At 35.6% G+C, this 19,652-nt stretch overlaps 1 protein-coding gene and 1 non-coding gene across 2 annotated transcripts; one reads left to right on the top strand and one right to left on the bottom strand.

Moving 5' to 3' along the window:
- Window positions 1-12,726: 12,726 nt before the first annotated feature.
- Window positions 12,727-12,797, bottom strand: TRNAG-CCC. The gene has a single exon. It is a non-coding gene; the product is annotated as a tRNA-Gly (tRNA).
- A 40-nt stretch (window positions 12,798-12,837) lies between these two features.
- Window positions 12,838-16,757, top strand: LOC107028912 (aladin). Its single transcript, XM_015230156.2, has 2 exons — window positions 12,838-12,971; window positions 14,924-16,757. The coding sequence occupies exon 2, from the start codon at window positions 15,027-15,029 to the stop codon at window positions 16,347-16,349; it is 1,323 nt and encodes a 440-aa protein (XP_015085642.1). The 5' UTR covers window positions 12,838-12,971; window positions 14,924-15,026; the 3' UTR covers window positions 16,350-16,757.
- Window positions 16,758-19,652: the final 2,895 nt, after the last annotated feature.

The following is a 19,652-nucleotide window of genomic DNA, read 5'->3' as shown; positions in this document are numbered from 1 at the left end:
AGAAAACAGTAAATAAGGCAACAAAATAAGCTAAACATGGTAAACAAATAATGAAATGAGAAAAATAAAGTAAGCCCCACCTAAATAAGCAATTAACACGTAATGGTAAGAACCTAATATCCCCAGCGGAGTCGCCATTCTGTCGCACCCCATTTTCGCAGAAAACGGGTTTTGTGCACGACCTAACAACTCTTTTGGGGTTTCGAGTTTGAGGAGTCGCCACCTAACGAATTAAGGCGCGTTAGGGCACCTATCTAACCTAACTAAGTCTAGCTAAGGTCAGCGAGCCAGAGATTAGGGTAAGGGTTCAAATTACCTCGAGGGGAAGGTGTTAGGCATCCCTCGAGGTCCACAAATGTGGGTCTCGGCCGTATCTAATGCAATCTATGTGGGGGTTACAATTAGCAATCAAGGTCACTTCATTTATTAATTTATTTAATCTTGCTAAGTGATATAAAATAATTAATATTATTTTTCATTAATTTGAGCATGCAAGGCTAGGTGATAGCAATAAATAAACAATCAAGTTTTATTTTTATTTAAACATATGAGACTAAATTATAAACAAAATTTGTAATTTTAAGCAATTAATATGTGATGAAAGTAAAGTTTTGAAAATTAAGCAAGTTTTGAATATGAATTTTTTATTTTAAAAATGTTTGTTTCTTTGTAGGGATGATGCCACGATATTGTTGATCGCGCTCCTCCACCATAGAAACAATTTTGATTTGAGGTCGGTCTAAAAATAGTTTATGTTTTTGAAAATGATTTAAAAGATTTAGTTTACATGTAGACACATAAATATTTACACATAAATACACATAATTCCTTTTGAAATTCATGGGTATGTGGTATTTCTGAGGATGCGTCGGTTTAATTTAAAAATTGAAACTAGACCTCATAGTTCCTTCGACTTTCCCACTAACGATAGGTTAGGAGATAGTGCTTATAATTTATTTCAAAAATAAACAATGTCATAATCAATCCAAAATTTTAAAGGAAAGATTGAATAATGACGTTTAAGAAAATTATGTTGCAAAACTTTGTAAGTTAGAATAAAACTAGTAGAACAATAAAGTGGTAAATTTATTGAATGAAAAGGTTTTACTATGAAATATATTTAAAAGCCAAGTAATTTGCATGAAATGATTCTAATTTAGTGTCATTATTATTTTAAAAAAAAACATATTGCATCATGAATGCGGAAATCTTCAAGAAGACAAGTAGGATTACTAATTAAATAATATTAACTAATTTTGGGGGGAGGGCACAAATATGCACAAACAAATTTTATTTTTTATGGATATGTTAAAAGTTATTTACAAGCCTATAGACATGAATTCTAGGTGTACAAAAAAAGGTAACACACATATGCATAATTTTGTGAATCTAAATGATATGAACAAATTAATCCTTAGGCATGGTTTCTACGTGACAAGACAATGCTAAAAGTTATAACATTTTTAAAACACCTAATCAGCCTACTAAATTATCATGATTTGATTTTAACATTTAAAAATTAATGGAATCTAGTTATTATTATTTTTTAAAGACTTATTAACAAAAGCGTCAAGCAAATTAAAAATTGGTTAGATTATAACACCTACAAACAATAATTCTAGGGGGTTAAAGACAAACCTATAGGCATGATTTCTAACCTTCTTTTTTTTTTACAATGAACAAGTAGGCATGTAAATCCCCCTCCCTTAGACGATCCCCCAAATAAATTTATATATAAGAGCTTTAGAGTTACAAATGTTACAACATTCGAATAAATAAAATAAGAAAGAAAAAAAAATATAGATTCAAATAAACAAATAGATCTTTCTTCATGGTTAATCTTCAAGTTGAACTTCAAGTTTGAAACCTGTCAAAGCAATCAAATAACTACACAAGTAATCACATTTATTAGTCAAGGTGAGACATTATGCAATTGTTTAACAACTTATACATAACAAAGGAATAGAACAATGAGCTCACACAAATATATGAATACAAAAATAATTTAAATGTTAATTCCGAATACTAACCGGTTAAGTAAATTAGGAATGGTAGCACTGAAAAACAAGTTTATCCAACCTTTACTCGAACAAAAGCAAAATAGCGAAGAAGAACACTTGAATGTTTACCGGAATCTTAATGTATTTGAAGAGTAGCAAGAGAGCAATGAGAGTGTAAGGAGTGATGAGAGAACTTGTAATTGAGAGTGAATGTGTTTATGAGTTGATTGAATAATGAAGGGAGGGGGTCTTATTTATATAGCAAAGAGAGGGAAACAAATAAGGAAAAGAAATATTTAAAGGAATCAATTAAATATATTGTTTTCCTTATTATAAAAGAGGACCAAATCAGGAAATTTTGAAATATTTCATTACCAAATATAAACAAGTAAGAATAAATTAATAGAGAGTAATATCTTTTTTCTTTAAATAAAGAGGAACCAAAATCAGAAAAAACATTAAGATGCTCATTATCAAAATAAATAAGTAATAAAGTTTAGGAAGACAATATAAACAAGTAAGAAATAAAATCAGGAATATTTATTTTTTTTAAGAAAAAAAAAAGAGTCAAAAATCAAATTTATTTTTAATTTATTTTACCAACTACAAAAACAACTAAATATGACAAGAAAATAATAAGGTTGTCATAAAAAAGTAAGAATAATTCAGCCAAATATTAAAGGAAGGAGATATTAATTAATATTATTATTATTTTTTTATTTTAAAGAAGAGTCAAATTAAAATTTTAAAGTATTTTGCTATCAATTATAAACAAATAAATATACAGGAAGAACACCAAACATGAAGGATGAATAAATCAAAGACCGTAATCAATAATATGCTAGCAGCTATTCAACAATCACATGAAATTAATTTTTTAAAAGGATGAAAAGAAATCAATATCTGCCAAGAATCATGCTACAATTTTTATATGAGAGGAACAGTAAAATTCAATAGAATCAAATCCACTGCAAGGTTATTCGAATTGATCAGACAACAATCAATTAAACATACCAAAACATAAACTAGTATCAAATATTAACAAATTGACATCATTTGAACATTTATAGCAAGAATAATGAGACAGTAGATGAATATTATTAACAAGCATGTATGAATTAAACAAGTGTAGTAACAGCTTAAAACCTTCGAAATTCCGCCTGAAATGCTTCTCGCCTAACTGCTCTCCGGTTGTTGCTGCTGGCCGCCGGAAGAGAGTAGAGGCGGCCAGTGCCTGCTGGTCATCGCTGGTTTCTCCAGCTGCTGCTGTTTCTCGCGGGCTGGCAGTCCTGCAAAAAGGATAGGAAAAAGGACGATGGAGAAGAGGAGAGAAAGAGGGGGGGAGAAGAGAAGAGGGAGCGACGGGAGAGGGGAGAAAGACGAAGGAGGGGAGGAAACAGGGGAGAGAGAGATGGTCGTTTGCCCCCCCCTCTTCGCAGCTGCTGGCCGGGCGTAGAAGTTCTCGTCGGGGACTGCTGCTACTGACTGCTCGCTGGTCACTGCTGTGATGCTGGCGGGAGGCGCTGGAGAAGAAGGGAGGAGGGAGGCGTTAGTTGGAGCAGCCTCCCTCGATGTTGTCCAGCTGCTGGTGGCGGTGGTTGGTCTCGCGCAGCTGCTGGAGTTGTGCGCCGGCTGCTGTTGCGAGGAGAGAGGGAAGAGAGAACAATGAGAGGAAAAGAGAGAGGGGTTGCCGCCTCTGGTGGGTGGCGATTGGGAAGAAGGGGGAGAGAAAGAGGGAGAAAGAGGCGGCTGGAGAGAGGGAGGGGAGGAAGAGAGAGTGAGTTTTTTTTAGTTTGGTCTTTTAGGGTATTAGAATTTAGGAAGAATAGGAGATTAAATCTTGACCGTAGAATTTAATAAGAGATAAAGGGCTATGATTCAATTTCGAATTTATTTTAAAGATGGACGGATGAGATTAAAAGATGAAAAATTAAAATCAAATTGGTTGGAGGATTGGAATGACTAAAATTGCAATTAAACTGGCTAGAATTTAAATGAAAGAGTGGCTATGATTGTAATAAAAATTTAATTGGAGTGGCTAGAATTGGAAGAAATTATGATAGAATAGGCTAGAATTTGAAATTTAAGGAAAGTGTAGGAATTACTATTTAATTAAAATACTACATATATTAAAATATTTTTATATAATTANTTATAAAGTAAAACATACTAAAACATATAATTTTCAAGCAAAGTCGGCTAAAAATTCTAAAATTTAAAATACGTATTTAATCGAATAGTACTGCTAAAATGGTCAAAGGTCGGTCAAAATTGGGTGTCAACACAAGTTTGGTCTTGCTTCTCTTGGGTGTGTTAGATGTTCACCAAAGCTAATAACTATCTTTTGCCGGTACCAATGGCCCCTTAGCCAGACTTGGTCTACTCCAGCGGACGTTCCAAGTCCGTTGCCCCATCACACCGGATGGTGATAGTCTCGGACGATGATCATGACCCAGAATACGTGCCACCAGGCACCCGTACACCTACACGTACTGGTAGGACCACCCGGGGAATTCCCAAGAAGGTGGCGTCTGGCGTAGCCACAACCTTCTGGTTTGATGAGGAGCGCATATTGACTGGCACACCGTCTGGGTCTGCTGCATATTCTGAGGGAGCGTCTAGCAACGAGGAGGCTTTCGGGTCTGAGAGAGTGTTTGGCTTTGAGGAGGCTTCCAGCTTTGAGGAAGCATCAGCTTCACATGGTGCCACTACTCCTCCTGCACTGGTCCACTCTGCCTCGTCTAATGAGGCTGACAGAGGGGATTCTACTTTAGCACCCCCGACCGACGTCCCACACCCGTTGTTGATCATCCCAACCGGTGGTGCGTCAAGGGTCAATACCAGGTGTACAAAAATGCGAAGCTGCTCAACGATAAGGGGGTCATGACTCGGACTCTGACAGTCGAGCGACGAGTTCTTACAGGGAGTCTTCACACTATCCCTGATATACACACTCTCTTCACTCGCCATCGGCTAGAGTGGATGTCCAGGAGCGTTGGATGATACAGCGAGGAGGTGGTGCGAGAGTTCTACGCATCTTATGTAGCGACTCTCCAGTTATCCCTGGATAGACGGTCTAATCTCGCTAAACATGCACCACTTGATCATCTTCGAGTCTGTGGCCGCAGGGTAGACATCTCCTTACCTACTATTCACCAATTCTTACACGGCGCTGACACAGATGCTACCGGGGAGCTCCGTACCCCCAAGTTTTAATATCGGTGGAAGCTAATTAAGGAGGGCCATTTTCAGCATAATTTGGGGCTGAGAGAGACCACAAAGAGGTGGATATCCCAGCACATTTCTGTGGATGGCGAGGGTGCAGATTAGGTGCTGGAGCCTAGAGGGGTCATCAAGAAGTCCAACCTTACATTCACGGCCAAATTTATATGGATATTGTTCCGTCACTATCTATCCCCCACTGCTGCTGACAACATTGTTACATGGGATAGGGCAGTATTTATAGCTACTGTGGTTGCTGGGTTCGACGTGGACATTCCGAGACTGTTGCTGGCAGTCATTCATTAGAGGTCCTCTAAGGCAACTACCACGTACCCTTTCCCCTACTTGATTTTCGAGTTGTATAGGTCTGTTGGAGTGTCAGGACTCCTACTGGGACATTTGATATAGGTCTCATCCGGGATGAGGCAAATGAGGCGGCACCCCACAGAAGGCCCAGAGTAGAGGTGCAGCCGCTAGGTGAGAACTTGGGGGACACGGTACAGCAAGCCCAAGGGGCTAATCAGAGTACATCAGAGCCTACCGGCACCACCCCGGTCGAGTCTATCCCGGGTACTAGCACAACCCCGAATTCCTTCCGCTTCACTCCATCTGCAGCACTGGTCCCGATTGCTAGGGTCCAGGTTTTAGAGGCCTAGATGGCCACACTACTGCACCATATCCTGCCTTGGAAGCAGAAGTTCATTGCTGAGGCGGAGGAGCGGATTGAGAAGAAGATTGCCCAACAGACTGAGCGGCAGATTCTGGCAGTTCATCAGCCCTTAACGCCTTCGAGTTGAGAGTTCTTGCCCGGCTAGCCCCGACTGTTGACTTGACGACTCCCAAGGCTGTTGTGGCGAGTCTGAGGGCTGACGTGGATGCCATCCTGGAAGCACGGGTACCTAAGTCTGAGGCCACACTTACAGAGCCTGTTGAGGATACAGTGTTTGCTGCATTATTCCAGACCACCACTGCGCCATCACCTCAGCCACGTGAGCATACCAAGAGGCACCGGTCTAGAGAGGATGATGATACTCTATCTACGAAGAGAGATCATCTTGAGTTGGAGGCTGCAAGGTGTGTCTCGCTGATTGATGAGGCCTGGCAGATGAGGGTTCAGGAGGTGGCTGATGGGGCGTCTAGCTCCATGATTGCTGATGTTGAGAGGAGCACTACTGAGGTGTTGTTATTGTTGCGGACACTATTGATGTGTCCCTACTACAGAGGGAGCGGGTTTCGGAAAACCGGACCCGACAGCTTGTTGATCATCGACACTATGCGCCTCATGTTTGCTTCACCTACCACCCTGTTTTATATTTCTTATGCATTGGGGACAATTGCATGTTTTTTCGTTGGGGTGGGGTAAATGGAAAGTGAGTGCAAGAGTGAAGTCTGAGTAGCCCAACGCATGATACTATCTTGGGGTTTTCTTGCCTGTGTTCTTTTCCCCCAAGAGACTGGCTATTTTAATGTTGAACCGGCACGTTAGTATCTCTTGTACATAGTATATATATGACATATGACGCATGATGGCTAGTAAAATGATATCGTGATTTAAAGAAAATGCTTGCATGATTAGGCATAGTGAACTATGAATGTGTGGCTCTAAGCATGATATAGAGATACACCACTGCATGACCCTCAATCTAAAGCTCGAACTAGGTGTCTGATAATCTGGTAGGGTAATGAGGTGTTAAGTGAGTGTGAGGAAAGTTGAATATTCCACCATTGATACTGAGCTAGAACTTGCCACGTTAGTCCTGCTAAAAGTAATATGTGATAGACAATTAGGAAAGGATCATAGGACCTTGTTCAAAGATAGCAAATCTTTAGCCTAGAGAAAAAACAAATGAAATTAATCCCTTCGTGATCGAAATGATTTGAGCTTAAAATGGAACTTTCTTTTCTACCCAAATTTATCTTTTCTGGGAACAATGTGTTGGCTCTGGTCCCTCCTTGGACATGTGCACCTCAGCTTATGCTAAAAGCATAAGTTGAGGGTGGCTAATGCAGAAAATAACCTCGTCTTAGCCCTAACCCAACCTTGGGTATTGTGTACCTTGACTCATGGCAAAGCCATGAGTTGAGGGTGGCTATTACGAGGAATGCTCCGAAAATTAGGGTTGAAAGAATAAAGAGAGAGAAAGAAGAAAAGAAAAGTGACTCAAGCAAAGTTGAAATAAAGTGAAAATTTTGGGGGGAAAATTAAATGAAGAGTCATTTACATAAAAGGAGAAAGAAAGGAGAAAAGCAAGGCAAAATAATATAAGAAAATTAAGAATAGGGCGGAATAAACAACGAAAAGGTAGCTTAGCCGTTATGTCAAGAAGGGAAACAAGTCACTAAAATGCATCCAAATATACCCTACCTGACCCTGAGCCTACATTACAAGATAAGAAAGTCCTTTCGTGATCCTGAGAGTCTAATATGGTGAACTTAAAGCAGTGAAAATAAGGGCAAGTCTATGGCGACAAAGTACCAATGAGGTGAGAAGTTGTTCTAAGATTAAGTGTTGAAAAATAATCCTTATACTCAAACTTAAATCATTGTGTGAAAAAGGAGGATATTGTTTTAAAGAAAGGACACTAGTTGCAATGCTGGAAAGTTGTCACCTTGGTGAGAGATAAAAGAGAGAGGTGTCGGTGCGTGGTGAGTCTGTGTCATGGTCTGATCCACATGAGCGAGTCTAATAGTGATATCATGCATGAACATAATGAAAAGAATCAGGATTGATATCCAGATGATTACGAAAGCTAAATAAGGATACTTTTGTACAAAGGTTTTTGTGGTGAGTCATAGTGCGTCGCTTGAGGACAAACAACGAATTTAAGTTGAGGGTGTTGATGTACTGTGGTTTCACTATACTTTCAATGTTTTCTCCATAAGTTTAGTGTGTGTCTAAGGCTTCTTTGAAGTAGTTTTAATGTATTTTTCTCTGTGTTTGCAGGAAAACTGTCTAGAACAAAAACGCTGAAGACTGTGCTGAAATTTGCCGAAGTGATGACCTACGAAGCCATCGACGGTCCGTCGACTCATCAACGGTCCTTAGGTGACCACCGTAGTTTGAAGATTTATGCTGCTAAGGAAAGATCGGGGAATTCTGACTAAGTGTGGGGCTACGGAAGGTATGACGGTCCGTCGTCTCATCGACGGACCATCCTGGCAAATCGTTGGTGTTAACAGAATGTAGCCCCAGTACCTGATTTTGAAAAGATTCTAAGTATGGAGCAACGACGGCCATCGATGTACCGTAGGTCCATTGACGGACCGTCGTTTGGGTCCGTCGATGGTAACAAAATGATAGAGAAGATAGCAGCTGAAAAAGAGTTGAAGTATGGACCGACAGAGGCGTCAACGATCCGTCGTTCCCTCGATGATCCGTCGGTGAGGTCGTCGACTCGAGACGCGTTTTGGAAAGAAGTTTTCCTATTTAGGTTTCCCTTTATTTTTAGGACTCTTTTATTATAAATTGGACTAAAAACCTCGTTTTTGTGGTTGGATTCTTTTTTAATTTTCAGATTTGTATTGTTGGTTGTTAAACTTTGGATTTTGGAAAATACTTCACTTTTCTAGAATTGATTCTCACAATATTTTGATTAATTCAAGTGATTTTCTGGATTTTCTTCAAACATGTTAAAGTAAGTACATGAATTCTTGTCTAATCAATATGAATTGTGTAATTCTCAATATGGGTAACTAAATCCACAATTAGGGTTGTGGGAACCATGGATAATTAACAAAGTAGAACTAGCTAAAATAACAATTCTAGAATAGTGTCTTGCATGTATTGATAATTTTTTCGTTTAGAAGTCTTTTTAACGGTGGCCAACGTTAGAACTTTCCTTGTTGCTACTTGACGGACCAAGAAGATAGATAATAAGAAAAGAATTATCAATGTAGATTTAGTATACACTATCTAATAGGCTAGTGTTGATTGGTGCAATGTAATAACTAAGCCATACATCAATTATGATGCTTAATATGCGGTAAAAGGTAAGGTTTAGTAAAGTACACACGTAGCCGGACCAAGGTGCGGAGTGAAGTTCACTAGTTGTCGGACCAAGGAATTAGGGATACATAACTTACCACTTTTGCACGCAAGATACTAGGAAAGAGTTGTTATATTGTGTTATGAATCTATGGAGAACACTCACACCCTAGTTTCTCTCATCACTTGATAAACATCAAATATTTGAACTAGCTACTTGTTTACTTAGACTTAATTAATTACTTTTGTTACACAAAATCCCCCCTTTAATTATTTGTTTCCGGAAAGCACTTGACTAAATAGAAGTAATTGTAGAATAAAGTTAAGTTTAAACCATTTTCCTCGTGGGATCGACCCCAACCTAACAGTTGAGTTCTTTATTTGATACGACCGCTTATACTTTTTTAGGAAAGTATAGTTTGAGCGTATCAAAAGGCATCATCACTTCATCCATCGCTAAAATTCAACAGAAGATTATCTCATGCCTATGTCGATATTTGTGTTGCAAAATAAAGGCGCCAATTTTTAGCTAAAAAGATAGCCACAAATTTGACTTGTTGTCGCTAGTGTAAATATCAATTTTATTTTTATTTTTAGTAACATACACATTATTTTGTCGCTAATTCGTCGGTAGATAGCAACGAATATGGTTGTCGCTAGATATTTGTCTCTAAACATTGTATTTTTTTTTATAGTGGATCACCAAAAGTTTATCAATATCAATTTTTATATATAAATCTCCTTAAATTGATCATCGGTATTTCTTTAATTGATAATGTATTTCATATCTGAAAACACTAATATATAATATATGATTTGTTAAACTACTCGAGGAGCATATAATTAATCAACGTATTTCTTAATCAACGTATTTCTTAATCAAAGATTTTGTTATTTACACAAAATCGTCCTTCGGAAGACGATTTAAATAAAATTCATTCAGAATATCTATCAATTTTGTTTTTGATATTTAATTGAGAAAAAAATATTATATTATATTTTTTATTTATTTATTTAATATCCTCATCAAAAAGTCAGTTTTTATGATAGTTCATTTTTTCTGGGAAAAAAATTACGACGAAAGGCTTTTTGTGTATCAAAAAAGGAAGGTAGAGGGTTTCGATCTCAGCCATTGAAGACATTTGAATGACCGCTTACGATTTGATCTTAGATTTAACTTAAAGGATGAACGATTGAGATTAAATCAGAATTTGGAGTTGATAACAGGAATAAGAATAGGGTATAATTGAAATCAACAATGGATATAATTGAAATGAAAATTTGAATTGAAATGACTAGAATTGAAATGAATTCGAATAGAATAGGTTAAAAATTATTGGAGAAAAATTAAGAAAGTACTATTCAATAAATTAAATACTACACACATTAAAATATTTTCATATAAGTAAACACACTTAAATTTTTAAAAACATTGAGTAAGATAATTATTTCGACTTTAATTGCAATAATTTGTATAAATTATGAATATTAAAATACGCAACTTCTAGGCAAAATCGATTAAAACTTTAAATCGGAAATAATAATAATTTTGTAAATTACAAATATTAAAGTATATAATTAAATAGTATTTCGAAAAGAGTTATAGGTCGATCAAAATTCGGTGGCAACAATCACAATAATTAAAAATTATAAGACATATAAAAGATTAAATTGACTATAATATTTTTATTAGTGTCAGATAAATTGGACAAGGGGAATAACATAAACTTTCTATATAGTTTTTCAAATTATTTTAGATTTTAAATTATTGTGATTTATAATAGTTTTTACGCAATTTTGAAATATATAAAATTATTAGAAATCCAATTTAATACTTTCATAATCAAATGAAAAAAACGACCTTCAATTTAATTGATATCCCACAAAGCATGTTGACTTTGACATGTGTGCTCATATAGTCTTATATACTACTAGTAGCAATACATCATGCTTTGCATGAATTCAATATTTGTTCATGAAGTTATTATTTAATTTTAAGTAGTTTAATTATATAATTTTAGATTTTTAAAAAAAATATAAATAAGTTTTATATAAATATTATAACATCGTAAATTTTAAGTGGTGTTTATTAAATTAATTTAAAACTTTTAACTAAAACAATTTATTCATATTTATGTGGTAGAAAATCTTTTCTAAGATAAGATCTATAGTTGTATATTGTAAATGACTCATTAAGCTAAAACAAATACATACAAATATTAACAATATTGTAAATTTTAAATAGTGTTTTAATTAAAAAAAAATTGGTGTGAGCCCAAGAAATATGAAATAACTACTAATTTAGTGAGAATTATTAGAAAATACTCTTTTCGTTCATTTTTTACTTGTCAACTTTTGACTTGACACGCCTATTAAGAAAAACAATGATTGATATAGTGAATTTATCATTTTACCATTTTTAATTAGTAGAATCTTAAACCTATTTACTCAATAAATTTTTCAAAGACATTTACTCAATGTTATATAAATTGAGGGTATAATAGAGAGAAATTCTTATATTTAACTTTGAAATTATTATACTTTATTTGCCGCATGTAATCATAAACAAGCATAGCCAAAGATTATTTAAACATTACATATTTAAGAAGAACAAAAGCATGTTGTCACTACATCACACATTGATTAGAGTCATAAAATTATAATCACTGATTGCTTAGAGTATTAGTGAAAAAAAAATAAGGTTACAATTAAACATAAAATTTTGTGGCTTAAGCTTACAATATTCAATGACGAACTTTTGTCTCTATTTTAATAAATTCTTTTTTTTGTGACAAAGGCTTTGTGTCCAAAACTGTAACTAATGTTTAGACAAATAATAGTTTGTCATAAATTGGATATATTATTAGTGACAAAATAATTTGTCACTGATAAATTAAAATTTGTCGCTAATGGTACTTAATAAATGACGTCAGATTATATTTTAGTGGGAAACTCAATTGGACGAAATTTTGCCACAAATTTTTATGTTTTGTCATTAAAAGTGTGGTTCATAGATTTTAATACGAAATGTAATTTTTGTCACAAAAAGTGAATAACTAGTGACGAATTATGTGTCGTGCCTAATAATTTTGTAGCTAAATGTCATGTTTGTTGTAGTAAGATACAGTTACATTTGAAATGGTTATTTTATTATAATACCCATATTAGTTGATGTTGAGTATTAAGATCATGAAAAATGATTTGGAAGAAAACAAAAAAGTTGTCGTTTATTGATATATTAAAAGTTACGAGTAATAAGTAAAAAATCGAGAGAAGTGCAAAATATCTAAATGAGAAAAATACCAAAATTTTACTCTTTTTTGTAATTGTCAGAAAAATATCAAAATTTTAAATTTTTCTCGTAAATGCCCGAAAAAATATAAAAATCAAGATACGTACATCAAAACACCTCAATTACACTAGTGACCTATAATATCAAAACAAAAAAAATATCAAAATTTTACTCTTTTCCGTAACTGTCCAAAAATATAACTAGAAAACCAAAAGATAGATTGAATGTGCGCATCCGGGGAATCGAACCCCGGTCAGTACCGTGGGAGGGTACTATGATACCACTACACCAGATGCGCTTCCTGTCTTCATGTTTCAATTAGTACTATTATTATATATAGTAGAACAGGGTTAGAAGCTCTGTTCTTAGTTCACAGAGAGATAAAACCCTAGCCGCAGCCATAACCACTTACCAGTTCTAAAAAATTATAGCATTTGGTTATCTTGATTGCTGGCTGGTTTTCTTATTGAAGGTTCGAAATTCCTTTTTAGCTTTTCAATTCAAAATACAAATATACAATGCAGTATGTTGTTGTCGAAGATTCTTTTTGGCTTATTGATTTTGTTGATACATTATTGTATAAATTACTTCCTGCTAATGAACTCTTTTATCTTGATTAGTTGTTTCAATTATCTTAAGTTTCTGATTTAAGAAAATAATAATATTTGTTCAGGCTGACAACCGAGTGAGATTTCTTGAGCATTTACCTTCAAGATTGATGTTTATAGACTTGTTTTAATAGTTGTTGAGTTAAAAATACTGAATAAGAACAAAGCACAGGTAGGTGCAATAAGCTGTTTGTAATTTAGTTAAGGTTTCATGTATCTTTTTTATTGGTGTTCCTCTTATCCTGATCATTATTTGTGATATCTTTTTTATCCTCGTGTTTAGGCATACATAATGTTTACATTATTTGTGTTTTCCAAGTTTTTTGAATTACCAGAAATGCTCACTTCAACTCTGCTTTGTATTTTGGATTACAAATAGGTTTTGCATCAATGCTCATTGAATACTAGCTAGACCCATACATAGCACTTTGCATTGTCGGTTTAATCAGTTGGCCAGCGCTTAATAGGTGTCTGTTTTCTTGGAATTGTGTTGTTCTAGTACTATCCCTTCATGTCTGATACATTCTTAATGAAGGAAGACCTTGTAGTCATGTTTGGGTATCTTAGATAATGTGGGGGTATAAGTAGAGTTAATTTATACCTACTATACATACTTCTACAAATAGGTTAATCCACACCTCAAATCCGTGACTAAGTCGTCAAAGGACAATTTTTATTGTTGTGTCAAGGCAAGCTACTCGCCCTCACACTCTCCGGGGCATCTTCGGTTAATAGCTTAAGAATTTCTTGAAGGTGTAATATGGAAGTGCTGATGTGTGTTTAATGGAACACATATAGTCTGCTTTAATATATTGTGTATACCTGTCCTTTGAATTGCAATACATCTCAATATGTGAATTACCTACATACTCCCCCTAATGTCTAATGGGATGAATTTCTCATGGTTGTTGCAATCATCTGCTTTTAACTCTAATTGAGACAGTGAAAATTGTCATCGACTGTGCCATTGTTTTCAATATAATTCTAGGTTTAGCACATATAAATCCACTAAAGCGTATTCTCTTCGGGAGTAACTGAACTAACTTGACCGGCTTCTGAAATTCTTGAGGATGGCATATGAGCTAACTGTCTAAAGCATACTGAGCATTGGAGACATTTGGAACTAGTGTATGTCCTGTAATTTTGTGTATTGCATAATAACATACCTTGTCATGGTGCACTGCATCTGGATTGCTATAGTTGAATAAGGTTGGGGCTTCACTCTTGTATATTGTCTCTTGAATCTGGGTATAATTTCTTTTAGCTTCATCTTTGAGTAATGTTGAGAGTTTTGAGTGACTTTCAGAAGTTCCATCGCGTAAAAAGGTTCAGTGTCTGTTCCTTTGACTTCTGTTATATATTTTGTTGAAACTCTGAAGGCTTCTGTGCAGTAGACTTTTGTTGGTTCCCTGCTTCTTAATGTTAATACTTTCTGCTGGTGTGATCAGTAAACCTGGTTCTGATGTTAGCTGCTCTCTGTGTTGTTGCCTTATTGTAAGGTTTATTTCCTCACTGTCCATGTTTCTCCATTTATATTGATCTAAGGCCACCACTCTAGTCTCCTTCATCTAAATAATTCCCATTTTTGGTCACGACATAGCTGGCAAGGTATACTTTGGCCATACAAATTTTTTCTCTTGGATTGTTCTCTTCCTTTGTTTTTTCTTTATACTTTGTCCATTTAATCTTTTTCTCTTGGATTTTTTTCTTTCTTTATCTTTTTCTTTAATTGGTTAACCCTGATCTCTGGGGTTTCTATGGTCTGCCTTTTGAGTTAGCATGGTGTTTGTGTTTAAAGCTCTGATGAATTTTTCAGTTGTCCCTTCTGCAAGGCATGTTTAGAGAAGGTGAAGAGCTGGCAGAAATCAACCCAAAATAGAAACCATAAACCCTGTCTCTCTCTCTGTTGCTTGAAAAACATGCCGTCAATTCCTCAACCAGGTGAAGTTACCATCTGTGAAATCAATCGAGACCTCATTACTGCAGATGAACTCTCTGATGATGCAGCTAAGGAAACCTATGGCAAGGTTCTTGGAATTATATTCAGTCCAGTTCCTTTTCAATCAGAAAATTTGTTGAGTACACTGAGCTCTGAACAAGGTGCCGATCAGAGGAAGAGTGGCCTACTTTGGGCAGCATTGCAGGCAGTTTCTACTGGTTTGCTGAGGCACTTTTTTCACCCCATTGATGTAAAATTGTTACAAGATGTTGATTTCCATGTTCTTGATTGGCACCAGCACAAGCATATATTAGCCTTTATTTCCGGACAACATCAGGTGAGAATACGTGATTATGAAGATTCTGAGGGAGGGAGTCCTTGCGTTTTGATCAATGACTCCCAAAAAGATGTTAGAAGTCTTTCATGGCGGCCAAATGGTGGGAGGGCACTTGCTGTGGCCTGCAAGGGTGGCATTTGCATTTGGGCTGCTTCATTTCCAGGCAATACAGCTTCAGTGAGATCAGGTGTCACATTGGGTACTCTTTCTAGAGGCTCAGGAACTAAATGGACCCTTGTAGACTTCCTTCTAAGTCCTGAACAAGAACAAATTACTGCCCTTTCCTGGAGCCCAAACGGGAAGTATTTGGCATCAGCTTCATTTGAGAGCTCTTCATTCATCATTTGGGATGTTGCTCAAGGAGTGGGAACACCTATTCGACGTGGCTTAGGGGGCATCTCCTTATTGAGATGGTCCCCATCAGGAGATTATTTCTTCTCTGCAAAATTTGATGGGACATTCTATCTCTGGGAGACTAATACATGGACATCAGAACCATGGTCCTCAACTAATGGTTTTGTCATGGGAGCAGCTTGGGATCCTGATGGTAGTAGAATACTCATTGCTTTCTCTGAATCTTCAACCTTGGGTTCCATTCACTTTGCAACCAGGCCACCGTCTCTAGATGCACATCTTATACCTGTTGAGTTGTCAGATATACAGTCCTTGACAGGAAGTCGAGGAATAGATAAGATAGCATGGGATGCTTCAGGAGAGCGTCTAGCCTTGTCTTATAGAGATGGGAATGACTTGTACAGAGGTCTTATAGCAATATACGATGTTAGAAGAAGTCCACTGATTTCAGCATCTTTGGTTGGGTTCATTAGGGGTCCTGGAAATGACACCAAGCCAATAGCCTTTTCATTTCATGACAAGTTTAAGCAGGGACCATTGCTTTCTGTGTGTTGGAGCAGTGGATATTGCTGCACCTATCCCCTCATATTTCGCTCAAATGTTCTTCCATAATCAAGGTATATTGGAAGTTTTACAATCAACTATTATCCAAGATTTTGAATTGGTAGATTGAAGAAACTGATTTCCTAATTCTAGATGCATCATTTTCAACTAATTTGGAAACTGTAGGGCAGTGCATTTGGCAACTAAATCTTGTTGTAACCAAATAGAAGTTTGGGTTTATGTTTACTGTTTATGTTTCCAATGGAGAAGTTCCTACCTATGTTTGGAGGGTTTAATATTACAGTTGGAAGTAAACAAAAGAAGCTCTGATGATGAAGTTGTCAAGATGTTTATATCGTTCCAATTTCTGATGCTTTTGGTCATAGACCAGAGCTATATGTGGAACTGAAGGGACAACTGAGGAGCTTGTTTGTGTTACGCTCATTCATACACTAAAAAGGAGTTTGTTTATGGACATATCAATGATCTCAATCTTTTACGCATAGTAATTGTAGCATATGTTAAAAATGAAGATTAAGTAAAAATGAGACATCTAAAAGCTTCTTTTTAGTAAATTTGGTTGTGACAAGCAAAATGAAATGAAGTTTAGGGTTACTCTATTTGACTGATGATCCTCTTTACGTTGTTTTATCTACTTTGTAAATAATTGACACCAGATTAAAAAATGTAATACTGTGTTTTCCACATTTTTTACTCAACCATAGTCTAGTAACAAATATTCTCTTGTATTTCCTCTTTTTCCATTCTTCAACCATTAACCCCGTCTTGACACGAAGTTTAAGAAAATAAAGAAGATTTTTAATCTTGTGGTTTTAAATTAAAATTATGTGAAATGTACGAAACTGTCATTTAATCTTATGACTTTAAACATGACACGTGAAAAGTTGATTTAAAATGTTACCCAAAAAAAGAAATAGATCATTTTTTCTCAAACAGACTAAAATGGAATTTTATATGAAAACGTCTATTGCATTTGTTATTTGATCCTTCAAAGTTCAAACATATTATGCATATTTGAAGAATTTGATATGAATACAGTGGTGTTTTTAGAAAATCTGAGCAACTTTTAGATGACAGTAGACATTCCATACATGCCAACCTTACACTAAAATTAGGCAAAAATTAAGCAAATTAAACTGCTTTGTAACTTGATTTTGCTTAATGGCAATAGGTATAAGCCTGTCATCAACTTCAAAATAAATAAAAATGAGTGATTTTAGGAGAGAATCAGAGAATGAAGAAAGGGGAGAAAAAAATTAGATTTGTATAAATGGACATGTGAATTTGGAAATGCTTTTTTTTTTTCCCTCTTCGTATACATTCTGTTCGTGGTTTCATAATTAATAATAAACTATATTAAGCTATAGCTAAACACGGTGACTAATTCAAATTGTAACATTGTTGAATAATAAATGAGTAATGTTTGTCGACTCGTGTAATTTATCAAATTCAGACCAACTCAATGTTGAGCTTCAATGGAGTAATCGACTCCATTATTGGGAGAATGAAGATGCAATTTGAAAAAAATGAAAACTGTATTGAATTATCTACCACAAGTGGAGTATATATATGTACATGTAATATGAAGCTAAATCTGTAACTGCTCCTAATAAGCTGATAATATTCTAACCGACTAACAACTCAAATGAGCTGATTACTATACAAATTAGATAATTAACCAATCTAAGCTATAAGTACTTGAATACTTCAACACCCCCCCTCAAGTTGGAAGGGAGGAACGTACTGCCAACTTGTTGAGAATGCATAGATGAGAAACTCCTCTGAGGGCTTTGGTGAGAATGTCTGCTAGTTGATTCACAGTGGTAACATGATGCAAGGCAATGAGACCTTCCTGCAGCTTGGTCCTTACAAAATGACAGTCAACCTCGATATGTTTAGTTCATTCATGGAAAACTGGATTTCTAGCAATTTGAATAGCAGACTGACTGTCACAAAAAACATCAATGGAAGAAGGAAATGGAATATAAAGTTCATCAAACAGTCTGCTTAGCCATACTAATTCACCCACCACTTTTCTAAGTGATCTATACTCGGCCTCTGCTGACGACAAGGACACAATTTCTTTCTTCTTTGATTTCCAACTCACGGGGCTGTCTCCTAGAAGAACAATATAACCAGTGACTGATTTTCAGGAATCAGGGCATGCAACGCAGTCTGTATCGCAATAAGCTTTAACTCTGCAGTCACTATTTTTCGACATAAAAATACCAAGGGTAGGATCCTTTTTCTGATATCTGAGTAGGTGAATTGCAGCTTGAAGGTGAGGCTCTCTTGGATCCTGCATGAATTGACTAAGGTGTTGATCACTGTAGGCAATGTCCAGTCTGGTATTTGTGAGGAAGTTCAACTTCCCAATCAGGTTTCTGTAATAAGAAGGATCAAGTAGAGGAGAACCTTCTTTTGCTTTAAGTTTGACATTTGGATCAAGTGGAGAGGACAAACAGGTGTAACCGAACAAATTATATTCTTTAAGTAGGTCCAATGCAAACTATTTTTGTGAAATAAGGACACCACCAGTAGTATATAAGATTTTCATGCCCAAGAATTAATTCAACTTCCCCAAATCTTTGATCTTAAAAGTTTCTTGAAGAAAAGACTTCAGGTTATCTATTTCTAAAGAATCTGTCCCAGTAATGATCACATCATCTACATATACAACTACGAATATGGTAGAAGAACTGGTTTTCTTATTGAAGAGGGAGTAATCATTTTCTGAGTGTACATAACCTTTTATTGAAAGTGCGTCTGCCAACTTTGCATACCATTGCCTGCTGGCTTGCTTCAAACCATAAAGACACTTGTTTAATCTACACACCAATCCTGGTTTATCAAGAGCAATACCCTGAGGTGCTTCCATGTAAACTTCCTCATGCAAATCTCCATGGAGAAAAGCATTGTTCACGTCTAGTTGGAATCCCAACCTCTCTTTACAGCACTAGCAATCAATGATCTAACAGTAGTCATCTATACAACAGGAATGTAGTGACCCGAATCCGAAAGGTAACTTTTTTTTTTTATAATTTTGAATAGTCATTTAACAATAGTTAATTAATTTAGGGGTGATTTATTTATTATTAATAATAATGACCCATATATATATTAACATAAGTTATTAGGGTTGACACCTTTAGATCATAATTCTTCTCCGAAGAAAATTTCCTGTCCCACAGAGAACCTGATAGCCGGCACAATCAAAAAGGTGACGAACCTCTAACATATAAGCATTAATTATGTCTTAATAAAGCTATTGGTATATATACACATATGTCATATTATTACTATTCTATTATTATAGTTGGTCGTAAAAGAGAAACAAGAAATTTGGATTGG

Source organism: Solanum pennellii, chromosome 8 (assembly GCF_001406875.1).
Source record: "Solanum pennellii chromosome 8, SPENNV200".
In the NCBI taxonomy this organism is placed as follows: domain Eukaryota; kingdom Viridiplantae; phylum Streptophyta; class Magnoliopsida; order Solanales; family Solanaceae; genus Solanum; species Solanum pennellii.
Note: the sequence above shows the minus strand (reverse complement) of the source record. Positions and strands in the feature narration are given on the sequence as shown.